Source organism: Nothobranchius furzeri, chromosome 16, assembly GCF_043380555.1.
Source record: "Nothobranchius furzeri strain GRZ-AD chromosome 16, NfurGRZ-RIMD1, whole genome shotgun sequence".
Taxonomy (NCBI): Eukaryota; Metazoa; Chordata; class Actinopteri; order Cyprinodontiformes; family Nothobranchiidae; genus Nothobranchius; species Nothobranchius furzeri.
The window spans coordinates 60,694,345-60,716,163 of record NC_091756.1 but is presented as its reverse complement, the minus strand read 5'-3'; the positions used below and the strand labels follow the sequence as shown (position 1 = coordinate 60,716,163).

The 21,819-nt window shown below is 40.6% G+C and overlaps 2 protein-coding genes and 1 non-coding gene across 5 annotated transcripts in view; 2 read left to right on the top strand and 1 right to left on the bottom strand.

Annotated features, from left to right (window-relative positions):
- The first annotated feature begins 133 nt into the window (after window positions 1-133).
- Window positions 134-205, top strand: trnap-cgg (transfer RNA proline (anticodon CGG)). The gene has a single exon. It is a non-coding gene; the product is annotated as a tRNA-Pro (tRNA).
- Window positions 206-766: 561 nt separating this feature from the next.
- Window positions 767-2,147, top strand: im:7152348 (tripartite motif-containing protein 3). The gene is made up of 4 exons (XM_015976418.3): window positions 767-889; window positions 1,145-1,569; window positions 1,811-1,909; window positions 1,994-2,147. The coding sequence occupies exons 2-4, from the start codon at window positions 1,223-1,225 to the stop codon at window positions 2,040-2,042; spliced, it is 495 nt and encodes a 164-aa protein (XP_015831904.1). The 5' UTR covers window positions 767-889; window positions 1,145-1,222; the 3' UTR covers window positions 2,043-2,147.
- Window positions 2,148-8,394: 6,247 nt separating this feature from the next.
- Window positions 8,395-21,819, bottom strand: part of rab6ba (RAB6B, member RAS oncogene family a) — a 76,896-nt gene continuing 63,471 nt past the window's right edge. For all 3 annotated transcript variants that reach the window (XM_015976414.3, XM_015976415.3, XM_015976417.3), the window contains 3 exons: window positions 20,055-20,148; window positions 12,607-12,673; window positions 8,395-8,678 (listed from right to left, as the gene is read on the bottom strand). In XM_015976414.3, coding sequence (XP_015831900.3) covers window positions 8,614-8,678; window positions 12,607-12,673; window positions 20,055-20,148 — 226 coding nt within the window. In that variant the 3' untranslated portion in view covers window positions 8,395-8,613. The remainder of the gene's footprint in view (window positions 8,679-12,606; window positions 12,674-20,054; window positions 20,149-21,819) is intronic.

Genomic DNA, 21,819 nt, shown 5'->3' with positions numbered 1-21,819 from the left:
ATTCCATGAAATTAGACATTCTATTATAGTGTGTAAAAATACAATAATACTTTTAAAACAGTACATTTACAGAAAAACTACATATCACTTTAAATTAACTTTAAATTATTTTATGTGTCTTTCCCGGACACGTGGCTCGTTGGTCTAGGGGTATGATTCTCGCTTCGGGTGCGAGAGGTCCCGGGTTCAAATCCCGGACGAGCCCATAATTTTTAGCATGGTCATTTAGAATGTGATTTGAAAATTCGGCGGTCTGCTGTCCGAACATATTGGTCGCTGTGTCGCTGCGTGAGTGTTGTATAAATTATCTGCTTGGCCATGGCTAGGGAAGAGGGATATCATGATAGCTTTTCCGTTTTTACCGCAATCCCGCGAGCAAGGTGTCATCGTGAACCGATGCTTCAACAGCACAAATGTCAAGAAAACATGAAACATTTATTACCTACAATATACATATGTTCCTTTAACACATCAGCATTTTGTTGGTAGAGGGGTATGATTCTCATATTGAATGCGAGAGACTCCGGGTTCAATTCCCAGATGTGCTAAGTTTTCTTTATATGTCTTTTGAGAAACATTTTATCAGGATGTGTTATGGTTAAGGAAAAAGCAAAACACATCACCTACTTTGGAACGTTCATCAACCCCTCCTTTACCACTCCCCCTTCCTCACCCATCTCTCCACCTGCCTTCATTCAAACTAAACAAAGAGCGTTTCCTCCGCTCTGCATCCCCAGCTGTTCATGGGAGGGCTTTTGGCTGTTTCGCCCCCACCAACGCAACAGACGCTCTAGCAGGAGGCAGGCAAGCTGCTCTCTGACATCATTCACAGCACAGACACCGAGCTGCACAAACCTAAAAGAAAACACCGCAGATACACACATCACCTGTAAGTAATCTGTTTTATTACAAACTATTATCTGACCATGGCTGTTTTGTGTTTCACTCAAGCTTATAAAAAAACCAACAGCATCCAACTTTAGGATTTAAGTGATTCATTTTGATGGTATTTGAAATGAACATAGAATTTGGTTCTAAACAAATTCTTCCCTTTTAAAACGGTTTCTAATACTGAAGATATTTGATTGAAAGACAGACAGCGTTGGAACTTTGACATCAGCTCTGACATCTTTCCTATCGACAGACTTTTAGATCGGAACTCACTCGGATCATCTCAGAGGACTCTTTTTTTTGTGATCTTCTGGGGTCTACCAGCTTGACGATGGTTTTGTGCGACGATGGAGAGTGCAGCGTCTGCCTCTTGCCATATTCCCGCATGGACAAGATCCCACGAGTGCTTCACTGCAGGCACACTTTCTGTGACCCGTGCCTGGACACCATGTCGCGGGTCAGGAGCGGGCTCCTCACTGTGCCCTGCCCTCTGTGTCGCAGGGTGACCTGCGTGGGCCGAGGACTCAGCCTCCAGGAAGCCCTGTGGGTCAACAACAAGCTCTGGGAGCAGATCCAGGAGGACGTGGAGTCAGCGGCATTGGAGGAGGATGAACAGAGGCATAGAGCCGAGGAGGGGAGGATGGAGGCGAAACTACAGCCCTCATCACATGCACAACGGTGAGTTCATGAATGGAAACAACAGCCCACCTAAAAACATCTATTTCCGTCACCTGGAATCTTGAATTTCAAGTCCTGTTGTGTTTTGACTCAAAAGTTCAAATAGGGGACAGCTGCTTTCAAAACACTCCACAGTCAAATTCCAAACTCACCAAAGCAGTGACACATCTGTGTGAGGCAGCTAGTTTGTCCACAAACTTCTCATTAGCACCTGGTGTTCTGCCTCTGTTTACCTTCACAGCATCTCCTACAGGTCTGGCACCACTAAGTTCAAGCTGTTCTTCAGGAGGTTCAGCCTGACCAGGCAGCACCAGGAAAGGATCATCCCCGGTAGCAATGTGTGAGTGTGTGTGTTCGGTTACTTTTAGAGCAGGAACCAGTCAAACCTCATATCTCACCCGCACACTTTTCCTCTTTTTCGAAGGGAAATGAAATCATGGCGCAGACTTTCAGCTCACGAGACAAGAGGATGAAGAGCAGCAGCCCACGGGATTGTCTGAAATCGCTGAACGACCAGACTGAACTATGACGGTGTAAGGAAAGTTGGGTCGGTTGACCGGTGCCCTCTCCCCCGTGTATTTGCTAGGATTAATCCTTCCAGCTGGTGCTGTGGGATTTAGTTCAGCTGTCTCCGTGGGGCTAACACCCCGAGACCCCCTCAGAACAGATGGTGTCCTCCTCTTCACCACCTAACAATGCACTTATGCTTTATTTATGACGGCTCTAATTCTACTCTTTTTGAAAATCTGTTTTTACTTTTTAAATGTAATTCTCATCTCACTGGGCAGCTTAAGGTGACGACTTGCCTACTTCATGTTGTTGATGACAAGAAAACGTTTAAATAACTGTAAAAAGTGAAGCCAGTTGGGGGGGGGGGGGGGGTCTAAGTATGATAATGTGAATATCACATCTGTGGACCGGGCAGAAAACAAAAACTTGCCACAAAAAGCTTCAGTCAGCCATGAAAGTGGATTATAATCTCCATTTATTAAGCATCTGGCAAATATCCTACGTTGAGCTGTATCAGAAAACGGGATCATCGCTTTCAAACAAAAGACTTCTGTTTTGTTTTCTTGATCTAAAAGAAAAAAAACGGTTGTGAGAGATTTAATTCCTGCTCCAAAGCCATGTTTGAACATGAATGTGAGGAGTCTGTTGTTTTAATGAGTCCGTTAGTTGTCCCGCTGGTTTGGTGAACATCGGAAAGCCTCCTTCCCAAACACTCCCACAGTCCGATGTGGAACCGTACTGGTAGACGGGAAACAAGGGTCACTCGTGTTAATCTGAACTGACAAAGTAATGATTAAAAATCCAACATTGCTTTTCAATTGTGGCTCATAACAACAATAATAATAATAATAATAATAATAATAATAATAATAAGCCCTGGACCAAAGAATGGTGGAACATTTTACTTAACATTACGTTGCTCAACCTTTTGAGGCAATCAGGGATTTCTGCACCTGTCCACAGGTATTCAGATCCACTCCTCGTGAGCAAACTGCTCCCGCTGTCGCAGGGTTCCTTCTCCAGATGTTCAACAGGAACATCTGCCAGGTTCGCATAGGGACGCTTGAGAGTGGTCTAGTGTTTGGTCCTGATCCCGCCTGAGGAATCGTGACTGGGAACTGAGACCACTGGGAACACGGGGCTGAACACTGGTCCCTGAGCAGATCCTGCATCAGATGCAGCCCCAGAGCAGAAGTGAACCTCTTGAATGTTTCCCAGCGGGTCTTTTAACTCTCATCTTCAGGTTTGTGCCTGTCAACATTGAGCTGGTGTGATTGACCAGGAAGCTTCAGCTTTGGAAGTTTCTATCTTTCCAAAGGACCTGCTCCCAGAAGCTTTGTGGGTTAACCTGCACTTAGTGGATGTGTTTGTTTTCAGCGTTGGTGTCCACTTCTGCTGCGCATGATAATTGTTTTTTAATCTTCCAAGACGACTCTGTCCGGTGCTTTCTGTGGTCCACGCCCAATGTAGAACACACCCTGATACCAAACAGCACTGTGACTACTTTTCACCCTTCTAACAGGCAGACTGATTACAAGACTGAAGACACCTGTGATGCTGATTACAGGACACACCTTAGTTTCACACAGTTTTTGTTTCTAGGGTAAACATGTTTTTGTCCAGATCAGTTTGATTGTTTATTATCATTGTTATTATTATTATTATCAACTCAACAATGTCTGACTGCCATGAGTTATTTTTCTTACATAAAATTTCTGTTCTGTTCAGTTTCGTGTTGTTTGACTGACATTTGGGGTTACATCTGTGTGTTTAGTCAGTCAAGAAGCTCAGTCCAAACTCTAAACATGCACAGCCTTGGGTTTGCTGGCTGTATGCTTCCCTGTCTGGGCTGGTTAGCAGCAAGGCCGTTACCCTGCAGGGAACAAGTGGGGTTGTGGAAATGCCAAAGAACCAGTTTCAATTTTGCAATTCATTTGCTGACTCATCATCTGGTCCTCCAAGTGCTAATCACGGGGATGAAAGTGGGACACAGGAGGATGCAGCTCCCAGTGAGGCTAGGCAGGGCTGGAAGACATTAGCACGGTAGTCTATGTTAAATCTGTAATTAATGATCTTGCTTTCAGAAGATTATCATTAATTCTTTAAAATAAAAGTAGTTTTGCCCCCCGAAACACACATACATGCGTTTTTAAATGAAAACATAAAACAGCATTTGTGAATGCTATGAATACAAGTTGAAGTTGATATTCTTGTGAAGCCCAGCTCATATGAAACTGAATTTTGTAACATCTGTGGTTGTTTGTCATCTGTAAAACCAGGGCGGTATAGAATAACGACACATCCCAGCAGCAATAACCAGCATGGTGCAATTATGTTTCCCCAGATCAACTACATTAAGCAAAAACACATTCCTGTGCAAATCTGTTTCTTCCTCTGCAATATTTAACATATTTGTGTCATTAGATAATAAAATCTATTCAAACTCTATGAAAACTAATCCATTTAATTAAATCCAGTGCTGCTGAAGTAGTTTGTTTTTATTCGTGTCCCAGAGTTGAAAGGGTGAGCTGTTATTTTTATTTTAAGAGAATGGATGAGAAGGACCAGCTGAATTCTGGACAGATGGTAAAACACAATGGTTATAAGTAATTGATCTGCTTCAAAAATACATTTTGATTGAAACTTTAGATGCTTTCATGATTCTAGTGGCTGGAAATAACTGCAATGCCATCTTCACGTAAACAAATGAGTCTGTGACCGCCTGGCTAAACATAAAAGTGTAACCCAGACGGCCAGACTGAACAGATATCTTGGTTTTACAGTCTTTTATTTTGACACTCAAAGTAGCCGCGTTTTCGTCCTCAAAGTGGCAAGTGTGTATTTTTCCTGGCGATAGGGGGCAGTAGATACCTAAGTAGTTACAAGCTAGCAGTATTTTTGTGTTGAGTAAGACCTCAATGGATGCCAACTAGGGTCAAAAAGCCCAGAGAAGTGCAAACTTCAGCGAAATAACGAGCACATCAGACTCCCTTTCATCACTGGCAACAAGTGAAGAGGTTAATGTGTAAAACAACAATGTTTAAGAATGATTTAAGTTTTGTAACTGTTTCTGTTACAAAGCAGTAAATGCATTTTGTCCTCACGGGCTCCTGTAGGTGGAAACTGGTTTAGACCTGCGCTGATGAATTTTAGACCTGATTTTTCTGGTTTTATCTTACAAAGCCGCCAATATTTTCCAACAACTAGGCATCATTTCATTCATTTTCAACAACACTTTGATGGATCTTTCCAGAAATTAATGGTAAAAACGACGTTTTCTCTTTAATCTCCTTGGGCCGTGTCCACATATGTGGACATTGGCTCCTTGCACTTTTAAAATTTTATCATCTTCATCTTAGACCTTTTTATTTATTGACACATGATATTGATATTGACTTTTAACGTTTTTTGTTTTATTTTTCATAGGAAATGCGACAAATTTAACTTTCATTTTATTTTAATATTTATATTTTTGTTTCTGTTAATGAGAGTAACAGTTAGATGTATTTCTTTTCTTTTAAATCACTTCAAATCCAGGTTCAGGTCTCAGGAGGTCGAGTGTGAGACCTGATTTCTACCAAAATCACATTACAGTGGCTGCCATCATTCTGACCTCAACATGTGAAAGACCTCAGCAAAAAAGGTTTAGCATCTATAACACATTTGCATATTGTTGGAGTGCAAAATTCAGAGCTGAGGCCAATGAAATGTTGAGATGGCACATCAGACTGGTCCCTGTGGTAAAGCTGGGAGAGATTAGCCTGTCTCTGCGTTGCACTGATTGTTTGTTCTTTTTCATTTAAAAAGCCTTCGCGTCCAACAGTTGCATCAAATCTGAGAAACAAACATTTCAGAAAAATGATTAAATTTCAAACAGTCATTTTTGTGCCGGTGAAGGTTCTCAGTCATCCAGGTCATGATAATCCAAATAGATTTGAATGAAGGTGCCTGGACTTCTTTGGTTTCTTGAAGACGTTTTGCTTCTCATCCGAGCAGCTTTGTCAATTCTGACTGGAATATGGGAGACAAGCTTATAAACTGTATATGTATATTGTTGCCTAATGAGCAGAAACTGCCTATGAATACCCCTCCTCCCTACCTCCTGATGAGCCGTCATGGTCGTTAGTCTCTGTTGTGAGGCAATCGTGATAAGATTCAAGAGGGTGTGGTGGTCATCTAATCAACACCATTCCAAATATTCCAGAGGTGGCCATACTGGATTGCTGATTCGGTGGACCATTAAAACACAGTGACCCAATTCTCCCATTTAGGCGTTAATCCAGGCCTGGCCAGTGTGAGGGGGAACATTTGGCTCTTCCATCCTGCTTTTGAATAAAGCCGAGAATACAGGCAGTTGGGTCAGAACCGAAGCTCCACACTACCTGCAGGTTTACCAGGCTGGAACCACGTTTACCTTCATACCTGCCTTAATTCTTCACCCCGTAGTTTCTACAATTAAACATTCCTCAGAGGTTCCGGTCCATATCAACAGGACAGCATCATCACCAGCACCACCCACGATGGGAATCTCCCGCTCCACCACGTACCAAAGGTTCTGGACTGGAACTAGGATTACGGTTCTCTTTGTGGAGATTACATCTAATCGAGTTATTACGTGAAGCTCTACAGTCTGCACCCACAAACCAACAAAATCCAACAACACAGCAAAGAACTGTGTGTGTAAAAGGCCTCAGAGCAGCAGGAGAGTGTGAGAATTACAATAAACACAAAAGGCTCGTGCATAACTTTGGTAATAAGAGGTTTATTAATCATTTGGAGAGACATGCTAGATCTCTGTAGTGTGGATGAAGACCCAGGTCTGCTGCACTAAACTGTGACTGTACACACACACACACACACACACCTGCAAGGCGTGGTATCCTCCTACACACAGACTAGGATGACTTGGTCAGTTTCCATGGAAAGTTAAAATGGGCCATCAGGTGGACTCTTCTGCTTTAGGAGCTTCAAGTACAACGCAGTTTCCATAGAAAGATGAACCATTTTATGCTTTAATAGAACAAAACAAATATCTCCTTCAAAAAAAACTCCGTAAGAGGTTGTGTGGTGAGGAGAGCTGAAGGTTTCTGAGAAACCAAAGGTCTTATGATGTACAGGTAGGTAGCCGAGGGAAGTGAACTTCATCCCGTTTTATGCTGAAGATGACTTATTAAACCAAACCCGTCTTTTTATCACCACGTTTCCCCATCGTGCTTCCTTCATGAGCACGACTTCTACTTCAAGAATTTCCTGATTCTCTGGAGCAGAATTATTTTATTAGTTTCTTTCACTCCGAATCTAAACCGTGTTCTTAAAAAGTGCAATAAAGTTTTCACAACAAAGACGAGTTAAATCTCAGTAGTGTTCTCAACTCTGGCTGACTTCACCACCAGAACGTTGGAGAGGGAGAGCAGAAAGCACAATTCCAAAAACATCAACTTCAGTAGTCCGTTTAAAAACACAAGCAGCAGTAAAAAAAAGAAGAAAAGAATGAAAACAGACTAAGAGTTTCTCTAACAATCACACGTGTCTTTGAATGAAGCGACTGTACAATTCTAACGAAGCTTCTCTCCATTTCAGAACAACCTGAAAGGTCTACATGTGCAAATTCGTCTTTAGTCAGGAAACGAGATGTTTACCATACTAAGGGTCTGTCTGACCACCACACAGAGAACTTTGGGTCCACGTTTCTCCGACACAACAAACTACCAGATTAACCACAGCAGCCGGAGAAAACCTGACATCCTCCCGACTGGAGGTGTCCTACAAAGCGCTGTGATGCGAGGATGACGCGGTGTGGCAGTGGCCCTCAGTGGAACGGCATTCGAACGCTGTCTGTACAGAAAGCACAAAAGTACACACACAGCAAAACAATGTTCTCAAGTCATGTAAACAGAAACTGCAGAGAGTGCATCAACTCACTGGTGGAATATTAACAATTGTGTTTGTTTTTTTACTCATGTACACAGGTAGGCAGCACCTGTGCTTCACAACTAGCATGCATTAGATACTCTGGATGTTACAGCTCACTTTGTTCCGCAACGTCTCAAACAGAAACAGTACCAGCGGAGCTACAGGCAGGAACGCTGCGATTGGCTTGGAAAGGTTGAAAAGTGAAGTATAGATCCGATAGACGGAAGAAATGACAGGAGCACGATTTCTGCTGCTGCTCTTGTCCTGTCTGCATGTTAGCTCTCAATTCCAGAGCAAACTTGCATGTTTCTTTAAAAAAAAGGAGGAAAAAACAAAGATTTTCCTGAAAATACAAAACAAAGAAACAAACTTTTCTTTTCTACATATAAATGTATACTCAGATGAGACTTGGGGCGGATGTTTTTATATTTTAGACTTTTTTGGCAGTTTTGTTGACAAAGGAGACCCAATTTCACATATTGCTGATTCCAACCAATCGTTTTTGTGGTTGGAATAGGAAACCAGGATCTGAACGTGCAAAGTCAACAGCAGGTTAACCAATGGCAAGCAACATAATAAGCGTGTGACACGTGGATGGTATTCCAGGACGGACAGTGGGCATTAACAGGAGCAGCCGCCCTCGGTGGTCTGGGGCTCCTGCGGTTTGTCCAGCTTGATGTCAATCACTGGAGGACAATGTTAAGGACGCTACAGGCGCGTGTGCTGAAAAAAACAAAGTCACAAACAGAAAAACGATGCAAAAAAATATGCTAGAAAGACTGATTCGTGACAGGCTGTAGTACCACATCACCACCACTAGATGGTGGTAATGTAAAGTATCACTTGACTAGTTATCAAAACCTTCAATAAATCCACAAATTTCCTCTTCAAGTAGTTTATCGGTTTAAATTCAAGCATGTCTATCCATAAAAAGGCTCCTGACGATGTGTGTAGGTGGTATTTAATAGTTTATGAAATGATTAATAACCAGTACAAATGCTGGTGCTGCTGCGAACGAGTTAAAACTGCTGCGGTACCGCACACTGGGTCAGAATCACCGTTTAACCCAGCAGAACCTTCAGGGAGTCATTTTAAATGTTGTTTTGTTCCACATCACCAGAACAAGCAGAGTGTCTCCATACTGACCTGGTGGTGTATACGGCAGCAGCAGCAGGTGTTTAAGGGAGTACAGAAAGCGTGGCCTACATGCAGTCTGTAAATGTGTCTAAAACAACCCCAGTGAGGCTCTAAATGCTCCAGGATCAGTGTTTTTTCATGTGTAACGGTAACACTCCAGCGTGACACAAAGCCATTTGAAGGGCACCGTTTTTTAGCACGAGCCATGTAGACTGGCTCCTGTCCAGAGAGCTCGGAAGCTTTGGTCAGCTGCAAACATCACCAAACAACTCCTGTCCCACTCCACAGAATATTTTAATACTATAATATAAAATAATATAATATACTATACTATAATATAATATAATATACTATAATATAATATAATATACTATAATACAATATACTATAATAAACTATAATATAATATACTATAACATAATATACTATAATATTATATACTATAATATACTATAATATTATATACTATAATATACTATAAAATAATATACTATAATATAATATACTATAATATAATACAATATAATATACTATAATATAATATACTATAATAAACTATAATATAATATACTATAACATAATATACTATAATATTATATACTATAATATACTATAAAATAATATACTATAATATAATATACTATAATATAATACAATATAATATACTATAATACAATATACTATAATAAACTATAATATAATATACTATAACATAATATACTATAATATATACTATAATACACTATAAAATAATATACTATAATATTATATACTATAATATACTATAAAATAATATACTATTATATAATATACTATAATATAATATAATAGACTATAATATAATATAATACAATATAATATACTATAATATATACTATAATATACTATAATAAAGTATAATATAATATACTATACTATAACATACTATACTATAATATTATATATTATATAATAAACTATAATATACCATACTATAATAAAATATAATACAATATAATATACTATAATATAATATACTATACTATAATATACTATAATATAATATACTATAATAAACTATAATATACTATAACAAACTATAATATAATATACTATAACATAATATAATATACTATAATATAATATAATACAATATAATATACTATAATATAATACAATATAATATACTATACTATAACATACTATACTATAATAAACTATAATATAATATACTATAATATAATATACTATAATATAATATACTATAATATAATATAATACAATATAATATACTATAATATAATATAATACAATATAATATACTATAATATAATATACTATAATATAATATAATAAACTATAATATACTATACTATACTATAATATACTATACTATAATATACTATACTATAATATTATATATATATAATAAACTAATATACTATACTATAATAAATATAATACAATATAATATACTATACTATACTATAATATACTATACTATAATATACTATACTATAATATTATATATATATAATAAACTAATATACTATACTATAATAAATATAATACAATATAATATACTATAATATAATATACTATAATACAACATACTATAATAAACTATAATATAATATACTATAATATAATATACTATAATATATTATACTATAATATACTATAATATAATATAATATAATAGACTTTCTGTCACAAGTCTGTTTTTGGAAAAGTGAGATGGGCCTTCGTGATGTTTTCACACACATCTGGCGAGTGTTCTCAGCCTCCCAGGTCACGGCCGAATGAAGGCAACTGAACTTCTTTGGCTTCTCGGATGAGGAGAGTAACGTACCAATGGTCAAAAGCATTCACAGAAGTGAAAGGTTTTTAAGGAAACAAAGCTTGCCTCCACACATCCCTTTGTTAATTTCATTAGATCAGGGCAGGAGGAGTTGCTTTCTGACATCTTTTGGCCCACGGCATGCTGCCAGGCCACTTCTATAGATTTCTACACTCTGCAGGTCTGGTAGTAATCCTGTCTGGGTGAGGCTAGGGGAACAGCTTTTAGTAACGTGGTTAATCACAATGAGCTCATAATTTAGAAAAAGAAGCTCAATTACATTTTCACACAGTCACGTCGGTTGAGTTTTTCCTGTAATAAAATAAATAATTGGAAAACCACTTCTTTTTCACCGCATCGTAGCGGTATGATGCACACAAACTACTTCTGCGTCCCAAAGAGAGCAACATGCCCTCAGTGATGTGTCAGCAGCTGAGGAAGCATCATCAGCCTTCATCCACCCATCACTGCACCTCCACCATACACAGCTCCCCCACATCCATTATGCCCGATCAAAAGAAGAGACAAAAAGCAGATACAACCAGCTAAAAGTGATCTGAAGAAGATGGTAGTAATAATAATAATAATAATAATAATAATAATAATAATGTTCAGGCTACGGCCCGGGCTGAGCAGCAGCATTCCTCGGCTCTACTTAAGTGCGATGGACGCGGTTGCGTTCCCCAGGACCCCCAGAGACGCCGTGATGACAGAGCTGTGTGCACATGGTCGAACCAAAAGCAATTTTCTAACTCATCTACAGTTTCCATAGAGATGGAGCTCCGCTCTCCGGAGCTGAGGAGGATATGAAGGACTGCTGCTTCTGAGGGACAAACAGTCGCAGGATGAAAGTGATCAGAGATGTTAAAGTGTCCTCAGCGTGCCGTATAAATAATCCTGTGGAAGCGGCAGAGGAACATCATCAGTGCCTTTAAGCATCACAGACGTGTATATTCCTCTGAGTGGGCGAACCCTGGCCAACCTAGAGGACTACACGCTTGTTGACAACACAGTCCTATATAAGGGTGACGCATCGATTCTCTAAGGTCATCGTGAGGTTATAAATCTTTGGTTTCAGCGGTCTTCCTCTTTATGACAAAATTATTTTTAACAAGTCAAAAATCTGAAGGAAACCGTAAGAATACTACTATCCCGTCAGCCTTTTGAGGCAGACGTAACGCTGTGAAACCACGGTGTAACTTCACATGAAACACACTGAACAGAGCCATCCACAACATGTCAGATAAAGATCTAGTCCTACACCTTAAAGAGTGGCGGTTTACTCTGGCCATGCAGCAGCACCTGAACAGCTTCTGCAGGTGAAGCCTAGTCCCTCAGGGGACAGAAGGTGTCGCTGACGAGCGTTTCATGCTGCAGAAGCTCCGTCGGACAGCTTTATACTCTGTTGTTGGTTTTAATAAGCAAACAGGCCGTAGTCTGGGGACTAAAGTGCAGATGGAGTCCGTCTGAACAAGGCAGACATCAGAAGCTGGTCATGGAGTTTCTCCGCTAGACAGGTGGCTGACAGCCTGCAGATCCCACTCTGACAGTTCATTTACTTTGAAAAGACGATCATTATAAACGTATAACCATTGAACTGAGGCGGTTACTACGATTTTAGCAAAACACTCTCATAATGTAGGATGGACAAAGGATACTGCCTTCTTTGCTTGTTTCTTGCATACGCTCCATCCCTGGCAGAGCCGCTGCAACACGCCGAAACAGCTGGAACACAGTAAACAGAACTCTTTGTTACATAATCATAGACAACAATCTATTATTTATTTACCCTTAGACGGATATAAATATCAATACAGAGTTTTAACAGAGCCATCTTTTATTTCTAGTTTCTTATTCCTGACTGACACCACTAAATATTTAGGTGAAACCAAGTTATGTGTTAAAATGACGTAGAAAGGCCCTGCTCACAGAGAATCCATGACTGGATTTCTGTATATGGAGTGGTGTCCAACCCTCGTCTTCTACATCCACTATCCAGCATGTTTCACCACAGAGCATGAACCAATATGAATGTGTGATGTGCATCATTAGCTGCTGGCAGGCTATTTGGAAGACAAGAAAAAATGTATCTTAGCCAAGAGGACTGTGATAAAATCCCTTTAACGATATTTTTCCTTTTTTTGTTTGTTGATCACGTTATTTTAGTGATGATTTGGAGCCAAAAGTGAAGTACTGGTTTGATTAGAGCCCAGCATCAACTTTCATGCATTCTGTCCATGAAGAAGTTCCTTTGCTCTAGTCTTCTACGTTAGAACGACAGGACCATTTCTCCCCCTAAATAAACCAGACTGGACATGAAAATCATTTGAAATAAAGCTCAAATGAAAAGATCTAAGCTATAATAAAAACAAAAAATACAACTATAGATGGGTTCACTGGGATATATTACACTGGCTTTAAATTAGAACAAAAAAAGACACACAACCTAAATCTTGTGAATTAGGGAAAATACTTCAATTTTCTAACTCTTCTTAAAAGAACCTCTTACCGTACAAGCCTATGTTAAGCCTTTCCTTATTTCAGGTCATTTAATCACATTGTATAAAAATAAAACATACCGACACCCTAATTAATTCTCACAGTAAGCATACAGGACTGGGGGCACTTTTTGTAAATTATATATATATATATTTATATATATAGCATAGCATAGTTTATTTATACAGCACATTTAAAACGCAGCATGGGAGCTGCCCAAAGTGCTGCACAGACTAAAACAAAACACAACCATTCGAAAGAACTAAAACTGAGGATAAAAATCCCAATCAAATGCAGATAAAACATGATGAATACTAAGAACACATTAAAACAATCATACAATAAAACACTAAAACGAGTCACTGTCTAAAAGCCAAAGCGTAAAAGCGGGTCTTTAAACGAGATTGAAACACCGCCAGAGATGGAGCCCGCCGAACTCCAATGGGCAATGAGTTCCATAGCTTTGGGGCAGCATGGACAAATGCTCGTTCACCCCGCGATTTGAATCGCATCCGCGGCGTGTGCAGCAGCAAAAGGTCAGCCGACCTCAACGTGCGCGTGGGCACATATGGAGTGAGCAGGTCAGAGAGATAGGGAGGTGCCAGGTCATTGAGAGCTTTAAATACAAAGGTCAGTAACTTAAACTGCACTCTGAAAATGACAGGGAGCCAGTGAAGACGTGCTAGGACGGGGTAATGTGGCTACGTCGGTGTGTACTCGTCAAGAACCTGGCAGCAGCGTTCTGGACGACCTGCAGCCGATTCAGGGCGGATACCGGAACACCAACGAGGAGGGCGCTTGCATAGTCCAGGCGAGAGGTAATGAAGGCAAGGATGACTGACTCCAACTGCCTCCGTTTCAGGATTCGTCTGAGGCGAGTAAGGCGGCAAAGCTGATAAAAGCAAGACCTCACTATGGAGTTTATCTGTGGGGCCATTGTGAGTTCAGCATCCAGCTCGACCCCGAGACTCGTCACACACTGTTTGGGGTTGAGGGTTAAAAGGACACAAACAGTGTGAGAGCCATGGTGGTTGCGGGGGTCAAAAACAATAAACTCAGACTTCTTTTCGTTTAACTTTAAGAAGTTGGATGCCAGCCAGGCCTTCACGTCATCTAAACATGCAGCCAATTTCGAGCCTGCATTTTTCTCATCCATTTCTACGTATAGTTGACAGTCATCAGCGTTAATGCGATAGCTCAGGTCATGCTGATTCAGGATATTGCCCAGAGGCAGAAGGTAGATAGAAAACAGCAATGGCCCAAGAACAGAACCTTGTGGCACCCCCCAAGGCAGTGGAAGACAGGACTATGCACAGTCACCAATCTGTACAGAGATGGAAAGGTTTGATAGGTAGGAGCGGAACCATTTATGCGCCACCCCCGTCACCCTCAACCCAAGACCCAAGCCGATCCAGTAAAATATGGTGATCGACCGTATCAAAAGCCGCTGAAAGGTCTAGCTGGAGCAGCAGTACCCTAGACCCAGAGTCAGATGCCACCAGAATGTCATTTAGCACCCTAATCAAAGCAGACTATATATATATATATATATATATATATATATATATATATATATATATATATATAAATAAAACATGAGACATACACTGACACGTCTGAGAGGATTACCATCACTGCCACCTGAGACACAGGTTCTAAGACACATGAATGCTGTAAGAAACCACATTTCTTTACTTGTGCAGACCGTTTAAAATGCTGTTTAAATCTCATTAATACTCAGAATCCTGAATTTGGGGTGGGGACTGCTGACAGACAAACAATGGAGAAGCTGCATCCTTTGGAGGCAGGACTGAGATCTTTGTTTTGGCTTTACAGCACCACACTGAGCTCTGGGACTCGGATGTGAAGAATAACCTCCTGTGTCTGCTCTGCTGCAGGATGAGCCAGGCAGGCGCCTTCCATCACTGACTGGCAATACAGCCCGCTTTCCTTTCTTTGCTTCTTAAGTCCATACACAGGCTGATTTAAACAATTACCCCCTGTTAAGCAGCAGATTGTGTTACTGAATCAGGCTGTCCTCCTTTGTGTCTGGAACCATCAAATGTGCCCACACACAGCAGGAAAGGGCAGAGCGGCTGGCAAAGACTTGATGTGCTGTCCAACCACATCAGGGAGCAGACGTATCTGGAGCTGCTCTGAAAGGCCGAGCTCACAGGCAGGAGGATTAAACCGGCTGTGACAGAGGAGTTAAATACTTGCCAACTCTGTCACTTCCTAAGACCTGACCAGACACTGTTTAACGTGGAGGCCGATTTTAATCTGCCAGTCTTGGAGAATGGCAGAAAAGTGGGGGAGGAGCCTAAATGTGTCACAAATCAGAAAGGTGTGAATGGAGGTGTCGTTCTTTTTTAAGCATCCAGGAAAAACACAGGTTCGAGCAGAGCTGCAGCTGATAGCATGGACAGCAAGCTTGTGCGTTTACCATGTTCACTAAAGTGTTTTATATTAGTAAAATAAAGCATATTTTAGATTTTTGCACTAATTCCTGGATAATCAATCCATCCATCCATCCAAGGTTGGGTCACAGGGGAAACTGCTCCAGGAAGGAAGCCGAGACATCGCTCTCCCCAGTAACGCATCCCAGCTCCCTCTGGGGAATGCCAAGGCATTCAAAGACCAGAGAGCATAAATAATCCCTTTTCTGTAAGTTCTGGAGCTTCTTGAAGGTCTCCTTCCAGTTGGACATGCCAGGAAAAACCCTAAGATGCCAGATCCTCCTCAGCAGGAACAACTTTTGATGCAGAGGAGCAGTGGCTCTACTCCAAGCTTCCCCAGATGACGGCACTCCAAACCTTGTTGCTAAGGCTGAGGGTGGCTTCAGGGGATCAAGGTGTGTTATTTGTACCAGTGTCTATGCTTTAACCAATATACTGAATAATGTTTGTTTTTGGGAGAGGATCAGGAACAGAGTTATATTGCGAGTCTTCCTCCCCTGGAAGTAAGGACCCAGAAAGTCCACTATCTGGAGATGACCGAGACAAGAAAGGAGATTTATCTGGATCCCGTAACAATAAGAGTCATGATTCACATCTTATGGCCAAAGGATGAGGGTTGGAAACAGACAAAGTAAATTGAGAGTTTTGTCTTTTAACAACTCCATTTTCATTCATTCATTCATTCATTCCCGCAAATGACTCCCTGATCCATCGCTCATCTCATGCTCCATTCTACCATCGTTTGGGGAAAGGTCACCAAGATACTTGAGCTCCTCCCTTTGAGGCAGACTCATTCCCAATCTAGAGGGAGAATCCCACATGATGCAGTTTCAGTTTCCTGGCTTCAAGTCAACATTAGACAGTCGGCTAAAAGCTAAAAGGCACAAGAGGGTGACACCAGCATCCTCTGCTTGTGTCATTATCAGAGACTCAGTGAAGGAGGTGTGATGTGATGCTGCCACAGCGATGTCTTTCAGAGATGGATAGGAAAAAAGTACTTTGTCCCAGTAAGAATGTAGGCACTATTCGGACAGCAACCATGCTGTTGCTCGTTTACATATTTACTAAAAGAGATTTGTTTCCATCTCTGGACCATCAGCATATGTAGAAAATTAGATTTTGTAGCGGCATGAATGGCCTCATTTTGTGACCCAAAGGTCACACTTCCCCAGCTAGGTCACACTGTCCTGCTGAACTTCTGTCCCACAGATTATCCATCACAGCAGACACAGTCTGCTGAAAACCATCTTTAATCTGACTGCCTTTTATCTGTCTGCTGTTCCGTCCCAAGATGGAGGACACTTCAAGATTTAAAATTATAATTTTTAATAAATTCTTTTTACTGTTTATTACAAGGTTTATAAATAATCATCATAAATAATCATCGTGGTTCATTATAAATGTATTTAATTACTGAAATGACTTATTATTCTTTGGTTAATAATAATTATTGTTTATGATGATCAGTAATGTTTAACAGTGTGAAGAAGGTCATTTGCACGTGTACACACCATGCAGAACTGAATTCAGGGTAAAGGTAACCACCTCACAAGTCTTTGCTCCATAACCAAAGCTTTCCATCTCTGAGAGGGCGTGTTCTGAGGTTTTAATAAAACAAAAACTCCTCAGCTCAAGTCCAGTTCTGAACCAACCAAAAGCTCTCGGTGGTGACGAGAGTCCATGAGGATAAGGGTCGGCCGCCCTGAAGCCTCCACCTAAGCTGTTCTGTCACGCCGATAGAATCGCTCCGAATAAACGCCACCTGCACCTGCTGACGCAAAACTCCTTCAGAGTTATTGATTTTTGAGACGCAACCAGTTCATCAGTCGTTGTGACCCGGAAACACCTCAGGACCGATTTGGTCGCACCAAGGTCCTTCTACCAACCTCGTGCTCCGAGGTCATCAGCTCCACCTGACATCTCGGATCCAGAAGAGGGTCTCCTGACTGGGTGAGGTAGACACTTCCGACAGATGGCGTCTGTATGCTGTTCTCTCTAAGAAACAACTTAGTTAGCTGCAAAACAACTCTTTCACCCAGAACGCGTTTCTCTCTCTGAGAGAAATCTTCTGAGATTCATCCACGCAGCCAACACACGCATTTCAATTTAGTTTCCATTCAGACACAGGGTTGCTCTTAACACCAGGTTTTAATATCAAAGCTGTTAAAAATTGTCATCTTTAACTTGTTAGTGATAAATTCTTAACTTTTTAAACCTGACTTCTTTGAAATGAAACACAGAAAGGTGTATATTTGGTTATTGAACAAGCAAAGATTCCATTAAGTCTTCTGTTTAATAAATTAACTTTTGCTATTAATTAAATTTCTTAACCCTTTGATTCATGAATTATGAAATCTTCAACCATGATTTTTTTAAACATTTTTTTTCATTCATCTTTAGGTGTGAATGAAACAAATTTCATATTTACATATTTTTTGTAAAATTTAATTTACAAATAATTTATTACATGTCCACCTCAGTGGACAGCGTGCAATCTGAACATGAAATATGTTGGCTTGACTTACTGAAGTACAAATGGAGGGGTTCAAATGCAATAAAGTCTTCAACAGCTGTGCTTAATAGCAAAAACAAATAAATAACAATTTTAAGTACCTGTCCACTGTAGTGACCGTTATGCATCAAAGGGTTAAATTAAATATTAATCTCTGGATTAAATATAGACCAAGCAGGTTGGTGTATGAACTCCTATCGATTAAATTAATCCATCCATTTTCTGAACCCGCTTTGTCCATGCAGGGTCCACGTGGGGGTTGGGCACGCTGGTGCCTATCTCCAGCGGTCAACGGGCAATCAGGCGGGGTACACCCTGGACAGAGAGCCAGTCCATCGCAGGGCACGATTATATTAATATCCTAGATATTTATATATGATATAAGCTGCATTTGCTAACTTGTTTGATCTTTCTCAGAATCTAACAAAGCTGATAGCAAACAGCATTAATTCTAGTATGTAGATTATCTACGCTACAATTTGAAACTTCCATGTTTGAAAACTCCTTGTTTGAAGAAACATGTGGCTCTCCGCTCCATCTCTTATTGCAGCTGGACCATCTTCTCTGCTGACTCAGCTCTGCGGGGATCACTGTGGAGTCTGGCTACGCAAGACTAATTAGACCTCACGGATGTATGCAGTGCTTGTTCAGTGACTGCAAACAAAAATCTCCACAGGGTCCTTTTAAAGTGCCTCACATCCATCAACAGTAATTAGGATTAGGTGAATTACTTGTCATATTAATGAGCCAAATAATTGCTCATCAATTAGCTTTAATGTGTGGATATACTATATCTACATCTCGGATTAGACCACACATGGACTCCTGTGAATCATGACGTTTTCACAGCGAAATTATGATCATAACTCGATCAGGGCTCTTTGCAATGGTTTTTAAATCCCCAGCTGCTTCAGCCCTCTCCCCCCTCCCCCTGCGCAGCGGCCGCAAACTCACTGATGCGCCTGCAGCCTCTCAGTGTCCCTGCTGAGCGCTGATCTAAACATCTCAGACTTCTTCATCAGCTGGAGTTTATTGCAAAACAATTCCCGACCAGGCCAAGAGAGGGTGTTGCACTATTCTGAGGTATCCTGCCACCATTACAGTCACATGTCAGGTCCACAATAGTGTATTTACCAATGTGTTTACATTGTTTTAATGCATTTCAGAGACTTTTTAGCATGAACAACTTTGTCCCCCATCCACCTCTTTATGCAGTTGGCATCTCTAAAACTCACGTTTCTTGCCTTCTCCGTCCGTGAATAAAACCCTTGCTGCATGTGCTTGTACTCCTTCAGTCGCGAGTATTGCCGTGGCTGTAACATTCACACTAGGCCACATTGACAGACTAAAGCTAAAGATAATCAAATGAACGCATCTTTAGCTTTACGGTCAGCTCTAAAGTGATCAGCTGAGAGCATGTCACATGCTCTGTTCTTGGTCTTTCTCACATATATGATGTCATGAGAATGAATAATAAATAACCTGCACTTGTATAGCGTCGTTCAGAGTCAGAGGACTTTAACACTACAGTGTATCATTCATCCATTCACACACTGATGGTGATGAGCTATCATCAACGTGTTCTGTTCTTCATATTCTAATATGGTCCCATGGTCCACCAACTAGTGACCCCACTCACCTGTTTGACGTTGTAACCAGTCTTAGCGCTGGTCTCTATGAACATGACATTCATCTCTTTAGCTCTCTGTTCTCCTTCCTCGATTGTGATTTGCCTGTAAACAGAGGGTCATGTTAATGAATGCGAAATAGAATCTGAACCCAGAACAGCAGCTAATAATACTGTTCATGCGTGGTCATTTTAGTGTAAGCACAGCCTTAATTGGCTAACAGTGAAGGAACAATTAATTACACTGCCCCCTGAGAAATTACAACAGCAAATTTGTATGGCGTTTTAATGAATCTGACAGCAGGGGCGGTTCTAGGCCAAATTTTCCAGGGGGGCCACAGTGGGGCCAGTATTTTTTCATGGGGGCGCAAGAAAAAAAGGGAAAAATTTGGGCAATATCAAAATTCTTTTTTGTCTTCGCCATATGACTAATTTTGTGCTTGTGCACAATTTTGCCAAAGGAAATTCATTGATGTCAGGAAAATAAACTGTATTGCTTGCCTTCGTCTCTTAGCGTCTTTTCTGTTAGTCGTCCTCAAGAATTTCTTTGGGTCCCACTTAAACTATTTTAAATCTTTTATTCAAAAATCCACTGGGTAAACAGTTCTGTCCACAGAGTGTGCTGCGCTCTAAAGGCTCCGTTTGAAACGCTGCAGCGCATTAGTTCCCATCTCCGAGGCAGCTCGGGGGGGGGGGGTAATCCGATCTCTTCAGCACAGGGGCCATAACAGGGGCCAGGGCCGGTTCTATAGGGGCCCAGGCCCCTGTTTACAACCGCCAATGTCTGGCAGTGATTGCTTTGTTCTCTCTCTGACACAAAGTGTGAAACACAGACAAGGATCTCTGCTGTACTCCAGCCAGAAAGTCCAGAAACACCAGAGGCGTAAGTCAGTCTGCTGCTGGTCTTCTGAGAAACAACGATGAACACCTAACATACAGTGGTGTGAAAAACTATTTGTCCCCTTTCTGATTTCTAATTCTTTTGCAAGTTTGTCACACAAAATGTTTCTGATCATCAATCACATTTAACCATTAGTCAAAGATAACACAAGTTTGAACCTTCCCAGGAGTGGGCAGCTGACCAAAATTACCCCAAGAGCGCAAAGACAACTCATCCGCGAGGTCACAAAAGACCCCAGGACAACTTCTAAAGAACTGCAGGCCTCACTTGCCTCAATTAAGGTCAGTGTTCAGGACTTGCCAAAAGGCATTGAATTCATGGATAAAAAAGATGCAAGTTCAACTTTCATTTTGGAACAATTTTTCAAGCGAGGGAAGGGCAAGATCTGAGCATGCAGGAGGACTGACCCATCATAAACCTTTGTCGGCTGTAGGGATGGGTACCGAATTCGGTACTTTTTAAGGTACTGACCAAATTCCATAGTACCGACCGAGCACCGATTCACGTCATTTCAAACGGTGCCTCGTTTCGGTAAAATAAACTGTTTAAGATAACGTTAGCTTGGTATGTTAGCTTCCATTGCTACCATTGTTATCAGCTAATGGTGCGTTCGCTTTCTCCTTGGAAATTCTAGCTTCCCAGTAGGAAAAATCAAATGAAAAGACGGCAAAAGGAATGAAGATACACAGTAAATTTAGTTCACAGTAAAGATGTTTGCTTCAGTTTAATTATCAGCTTATAAAACTACAAGGACAATGTTAAAATACAAACAGTTGTATGTTATTTATCGTGATGTTTATCAAATATTGTTATATATTGAGAAAAAAATATATTTAATTATAAAAGAGAATTAAAATAATAAACACTCAAAAGTAT